At 44.0% G+C, this 7079-nt stretch overlaps 1 protein-coding gene across 1 annotated transcript in view; it reads left to right on the top strand.

Moving 5' to 3' along the window:
* LOC104127980 (myotubularin-related protein 8) overlaps window positions 1-7079 on the top strand; it is a 36088-nt gene that overhangs the window by 7966 nt on the left and 21043 nt on the right. The window contains exon 2 of the mRNA XM_035896160.1: window positions 5125-5210. Within this exon, the coding sequence (XP_035752053.1) occupies window positions 5125-5210 (86 nt within the window). The remainder of the gene's footprint in view (window positions 1-5124; window positions 5211-7079) is intronic.

Below are 7079 nucleotides of genomic sequence, written 5' to 3'. Positions count from 1 at the left end.
CAGAAGAGAGAAAAAAGAAAGAGGAAAGATTTCTACTGAAAACAAACTGGAAAGAATTTGCTTTGCGGTGTTGGGTCAGGTACGTGCTGCTGGTCTGTCACGGCTAATTAAGTTCTAAGCCAGCCATATTTTGTTGATACAGATTACGTTACAGTCTCCATAGTCTTCTAGAAGGCTTATGGTCTCATTAGCATGACAAAATAGTAGTTGCACAGATTGTACTCAGTGTAAAGAAGAATTCTACCTTTAAGTGTCAAGGCTAAATTTTCTGTTATGTATCCTTTTAAAACAAACAAAAAACCAACCTGAGCACTTTCTTTTGTGACTCTTTCTCCATAATCCTTTCTGTTTGCCTAGGTAGGTATCTTGCACCTTCATCCTGCTGCTGACATAGTAATCCCTGATGTGAGCACGCACCTAACTCTTCCGAAGCTTTTACCATAGAAGTTACCAGCACTCCTGCCTGTTCAAAACAGATTGGCTCAGTAAGGGCATGGTAAATAGTGGGACGTATGCGCCAAAGTTCCCTAAGTGGAACTATCCCGGTATCTCTTGTCTTTCCCTTCTGAGATTTCATATTAAAGTGTGGGAAAAGTGAGAAATGGGAGTTGTTAGTAAGTGTTTATTTTCTGACAATATAAGTAGAAACCAGTTCTTATGAACTGGAATGACATTATCCAGGGGCATCAAGGTTCTGCTTGTGCGTGGGTGATGCAATGAGCTTTCCAAACCAATTTGTCATCTTGAGGACGATAGTGCCAGACCAGCAGTGGATGAGTAAGCGTGATAGGTTTGCAAATACCAGTACAGACCTATATCTGATCTGATAAATGCTTTCTGTTCTACAATTTCCAGTGACACTACAAGTGTCAGCCACCCGGCTGCTGTTCTCTTCACCTTGCATGGGTTTTTTGTCCAAGGGCATGGAAGAGGCCTGTGCTTCTTCACACTATGGACTTTGTCACTGCTTCTTGGTGCCTAAGACCACAAAGAGTTGCTGGACAAATTGCCCTCTGTCAAGTTTGCTTTTAGAGTGTCCTTGAAGTACTTCTTTATTAGACAACCACATACTGTTTTACAGTGAAGAGAAACATTAATGCTTCATCTACCCACATACCAGCTCTAACAGATGTTCAGTCGGCACTAGGCAGGACTTCGTCATTGGACAGTACTGTCCAACAGGCTGGTCAAGAGATGATCAAGAGCATTCTTCACTGCTTCTTCCATTGCTCTTCAGTTAAAGCAAACTTGTGACACCTAAGTTAAAGAGATGACTTTGAAGAGACTCTATTCCCTGCACTGGCCCCAAAATTAAGATTGCTTTCTTTAATAACAAGACAGACCTGAACACAGCACATTACAGAGCAATGTGCTTGGCCTTAAGGGTTCCCATGGGTGTGGGGTGCGCAAGAATAAAACCAGCCAATCCATTCACATGAAGCTGGGACTACTGGAACAAGACTGGCCAGGCCACATGAAACCAGTGTGGTGGTAATTGGTTTGGATGGATGTGAGGATTCCTCCAGTGCTGGACACCAGATACATGAGCTGGTACTGGTGTCTGCAAATTCTCAAGACAGATCTAGGCAAAGGACAGCAGAGAGTGGAGAGAGGATTGGAGCCATTGTCATGCCTAGCTCTGGGGAAACTGCTGTTGCTAAGATCGTTATTTCCCTCCCTACCCCTTCATCCTTCTCCAATATGTTTTTCCAGCTTCTTTCCAGAAGCCGTTCTGACCCTGTCAGCAGTGAATGGAGATGGCATGGAAGTTCTGGGATGATATTCCTTGGAAATGTAACCTAACAAACCACGCTGCAACTTAGAACCAGTGCCTACTGGAACAGGCAAACATGGCTCATGGGCAACTGACTTCAGAAAGATCAGGGAGCCCCACTGGAAGAACGTATGAGTTGGCTTTCCTTAGAGACAGAAGAAAAAACCTATACATTCACTTTGCCTTCCCTTGAAGTTTTGCCATTGTCCCTATACATAAAACCACTAAAAATTTCACAAAAAAAATATATTTTGAATGTATAAGTACAAAGTCATCTCGCTGTCATTTGCTATCACTGAGTGCGCACACCGCTGGTGACAAATAACCTGCAATTGTTCATCTTTGTTCCCTAGGGTGCTTTCCCTGACAATGGGATGACTCAACTCAGTAATGTTGACTAGATGAGCACATGATTTCACAATAAAATAATCAGTCACTTTTTTAAAAAGGGCACATTTATGCAGCCACTTGGAAGAAAAAAGCAAAGCGCAGCCTAAAATTCCTTTTATTTACAGTGGGAAATGAAGCATGAGTAAGATGATTAGACCTGTAATTAAACAAGAGAGTCAAATCCACAGATGTGAACCACATACAGAAGGAGGCTCTCGGAGAGACAGCATAGAAGAATCCTAAAGTATTTTTTCCACTGCAAGCCCTAGGGACATCCCTTCTTAATAACAAGAAGCTATCTCCAAAAGCCCCTCTGTTTACCCTTGAATAAAAGCTGGGCCTCAGGAAAAGGTCTAGCTAATTTTCTCACTAAAAAGATACTGCATACATAGTGCATGCATAGATACTGAAATTGGAGCTTCATTACAAATGGGAAAAAACAATTTTCTAAGTATGGCAGGGGAAAACCCCAGAGGAGATTCTGTCTGCTGCCAAGTAAAGCTTGAGTTTGGCTCCGGTCCTGAATTACATCCCTGGCTGTCATTTGCCAAACACCATCTCAGTTCTCCAGATGCTGCTAACATCCTAATATCATACCGCATTTAAGTACCATCCCTGCTCTCCTTCCCTGTGTTACACAGTTCTTGGCATGTTTTCAACAGCTTTCCTAAACCCACATCCGAATTCACTCAGATAGGTTTCAATAGCTTGCTGAGAGGCAGATAATCCACCCTTTGTAACTGTGGATTGAGTCCTGTCTCAAAAAAAGAACAACTCTGTTTCATCAAAGAAAAATACTTAGGAATAAATTTGCCACTGCTGGCAAGCTTGACTGGGTCAGAGCTTTGTGTGCTGGAACAAAGAGTTTAAGACCCTGAAACATGTTAGTATTGCAAAGAATATTCTATTCCGTCTCTCTGCCATACATATTTTAATGCACTAGATCACTTTTATTTTGTTTGATCACGTCTTACACTAGTGGAAGAGAACCTGTCAGATCCTTATGAAGTACCTGCTCTGCTTTGGATCTAATTCATTATCATCTCTTTTTTTCTATTGTATAAGAGGTCTCAGTGCCCCTGCCTGTTTCCAGGTGTAGCGAGACACGCAGCCAAATTCAGCCCTCAGCTAACCTAGCGCAGTGCCAAGGGGAAGACAAGCGTTCCCAGCTCTCGGTCATTGATTCATTCATGCAGAGCTTTAATCCAGCTGGGAGCCCAGTGTGCAACGGAAGCTGTTCAGAAGAAAGTTTCAGGAAACAACTTTTCCACTCAACAGCAGGGCGAGGGAGACCAGCTCTGTGTCCTTAGGGAAGCCCAGGATCTGTGATTTTTGAAGACTGAGAGGCCTTACTCTTCACAAACATAGCCAGACACACACTGCAAAACATTATCTGCAGAGATTTGTTTAAAACTGTAAACACGTCTGCTTTGGCCTTGCTCAGGCTTCTCTCAGAGTCCCATTCCATGATTGTTCATGCAAGTGAGGTCCCAGTAACCTGCCTCTTTGCAAAAGTCAGGTTTGTACCTGTTTTCTCAAGTTCAGGCAGCAACTGAATTTTATATGAGCATGCCTGGCGATGTTCAGGCAGACTGTTCCTATTCAGGGGCCAGAAGCAGCGCCACTTAATGATAACACCATTAAAAAGCAAGACGTGCAGCTCAAATTGCAAGGCAATAAGCAAGAAGAATCTTGTAGAACTATTTTGAAAAAAGCAATGCATCTGAGGAACATCACGACCTGCTCCTGGCTATTCCCTAGAAAAGAGAAGAAACTTCACTGGTTGAACTATTTGTTACGAAAGTGTTCGGTTCAGTTCCGAGAGCACCAAACCAGATGAAACTATGTGTTCGTCAGTTAGCTTCCTAAACTCTGCTGGAAGTGGACATAAGTGTCAGGTGATTTCATCAGAGTTGTTATGATGACATTTTGTTTTCTTTCCATTAAAAACATCTAGCCACGGCAACTGCAAAGGAAAAAAACCACCACTCTACTGAACATTTCCTTACCTCGCATCTCCTTAGTGATTTTCCATCTCTGCAAGTGATGCTTTAATTAACTAAAAACCTTCTGACTCTAAGCAGGTTGGAGGTGCTGTCCCACAGCCCCATCACAGCATGGCTAGCAGATTATTAATCTAAAGCAAAGCAACACAACTGGGGAGTCTAAAAATACCAGGGACACCTGAGATGCTCCATTTGTCTGTACTGAATTTTGCGGAGGAGAGGGATGGTCCCTGCATGCAGATTGCTTGGTGCCTGTTTGTAGTCACAACCTCTGCGGTGGTGTAAAACCTTTTGAAGGGGAGACCAGGGGCTAGACTGGATTTTTGAATTACTTCAAAGGAACATGCCGCGTTGCAGTGATGCGTCTTTCTTGTTCCGCTTCAACACAACTCTGTCGGAAGCAGGAGTTACTGATGACTCCACCTCAATTTTTTAAAAGTACTTTCCTGGAAAATCCAGCTGTTCCTTTGACTGTTCTGCCTCCAGTTTACCACAGCAGCCGTGTTATTTCTTATTATGGAGTAAATGCTCTGATGGAGCTAATGCAGTGGGGTTTGATTTTTTGGAGCTAGTACAGTGGAGGTTGATTTTTTGGAGCTAATGCAGTGGAGTTTGATTTTTTTAAAGCATTCCAGCCGGTTATAGCTCTGATTAATTGTATGAAACGCAGCGCAACCTTGTCTTACCAAAGAGGCTGATCAAATTGGCTTTTCTAAATATCATCTTTGAAAACAAGAAAGCAGAGCAACACAAAACAAAAAGAAGCTGGAGGATGGGCAAGATAGCCTCTTTTAAATCCTATTCATCATTGATCTGGGTGGTTATAAGATCCTTTTCTACGATTTCACCCTGCTCCCCAAATACACTCAAAATTTACTTGCTAAGCTCAACTCTGTGGCCTAGTTCTCTGTCAGTTGTTTTCTTTTGATACCTCCCTTTGCTTCATCTCCTCAGGTTCAGTAAATGCAGATTTCTGGTAGAAGATGTGGACACAGACCTGAAGGGTCCAAAAATGAAGATCAAACCTGCGGCTGCATCAGGTGAGAGGGAACAAGTTCTGTGCTGGGCAGCATCTCCCCCCTTTACAGCGTACCTGCGATGAAGGGGGGTTAGAATTGCCTTTACTTCCGAATTTCTCACAGATTAAGCTGAATCAGTATGTTTCTCCACTCTGAGCATTTATTTGCCAGCCTCAGCAGCTCAGTTCTGCTCTGTACTTTGCCCAGGGCTCCATCTATTACTTGAGAAAAGCTCCCTGGAAGCAGTCAGCACCCTTTATTCCTTGGGATTTCTGCTCAAAACCGATCCCTGTGGCATAATAATTAGTTTGGAAGTGAGCTGTGAGGGTGATAGTGTCTGGCTGAGAAATGCATCTATTACTCCACGTCTTCTACTCCTCATCCCAAAATGAAGATCAAATCTGCGGCTGCATCAGGTGAGAGGGAACAAGTTCTGTGCTGGGCAGCATCTCCCCCCTTTACAGCGTACCTGCGATGAAGGGGGGTTAGAATTGCCTTTACTTCCGAATTTCTCACAGATTAAGCTGAATCAGTATGTTTCTCCACTCTGAGCATTTATTTGCCAGCCTCAGCAGCTCAGTTCTGCTCTGTACTTTGCCCAGGGCTCCATCTATTACTTGAGAAAAGCTCCCTGGAAGCAGTCAGCACCCTTTATTCCTTGGGATTTCTGCTCAAAACCGATCCCTGTGGCATAATAATTAGTTTGGAAGTGAGCTGTGAGGGTGATAGTGTCTGGCTGAGAAATGCATCTATTACTCCACGTCTTCTACTCCTCATCCCATCATGCCTATTTCTTCCTTCATTTTTTATTTCTTGCCTTCTCTGTGTGAGCTCTCCTTTGGGAAGAGGAGGAAGAAGCATTGCTGTTATACACGTACGTTGTGCAGTGCCGTAGAGTCCCCTTCAGTGATCCCCACCCAGTTTATTATTAACGTTGTAAACCATCATCCTTCTGCAAACCACAGGGGAAGCTACCAGGAGAAAAAAATGACTTTGGATTGATGTGCAGCACAAATGCAAAGCCCTAACTAACGAGAGCTGCCCTCACTAATTGCAGTGGAGAAGCCAGCGTGAAGATGCTGCTTGGCACCCGGCAATTACGCCACCCGTGTGTCTCGTCTTCTCTTGAAGCGAAGCAGTGTGTTTTTCTACGAGCGGTAGAAATTAATAGAGCTGCTTACTGCAGCGTGCCATGGCTCGGCGTCTGTCCGACCCCGTACAGCTTGGGTTTGCCACCAGCTGAAGGAATGGAGGATTCTCTCTGCTGTCCCCTTCTTCCTTCTCATGTTATCTCTAATAAAACGGTATTTTAACCAACACCTTATTGAGTCCGAGTGCTTGCACCGGCACTTTACACTGCTATCACCCATTATGTAAAAATTAAAAAACGTAAAATTTCAGGCTTGATACAAGGTCATCCTCCTGAAGTAAATTCCTCAGCAAACGAAGAGTTTAAATTGCAATGAACACCTGGGGAAACTCTGCTGCCCTTGGGCTTTCGAGATAGCATGAATATTCATGGCAGAGGCAGCAGCAGGTGAATAGTAATTACAGCAGTTCTTCAGGATCAACCTTGGGTATCCACGAGAGACAGCATTATGCTTTGAAATTAAAATATACGGAAAAGCAGATAAACCAGGTGTTATTAGTTCTGTTAAGTGCCTGTATGAAGTATTAACGTGGTCAAATGTCTCTCCACCCCTCTTTCACGAGTGGGGAACGCTATTAGCCTGCTGCCCATTGAGGGCAGAGCTGATGGCCTTGCACACTGAGGAGAAAAGTGGGGTTTTTTCCTGAAATATCGATACCCCGAGAGCTTCGTCTCCCCCGAGGGCAGGGGGCCTGGAGATACCGGGGAGGCGGCGGGGCCACAGCAGGGCGGTGGGGCCT

This window comes from Egretta garzetta, unplaced genomic scaffold, assembly GCF_000687185.1.
Source record: "Egretta garzetta isolate BGI_Z169 unplaced genomic scaffold, ASM68718v1 scaffold226, whole genome shotgun sequence".
Taxonomy (NCBI): domain Eukaryota; kingdom Metazoa; phylum Chordata; class Aves; order Pelecaniformes; family Ardeidae; genus Egretta; species Egretta garzetta.
The sequence above is the reverse complement of the archived record's forward strand: the minus strand, read 5'-3'. Positions and strand labels throughout refer to the sequence as shown.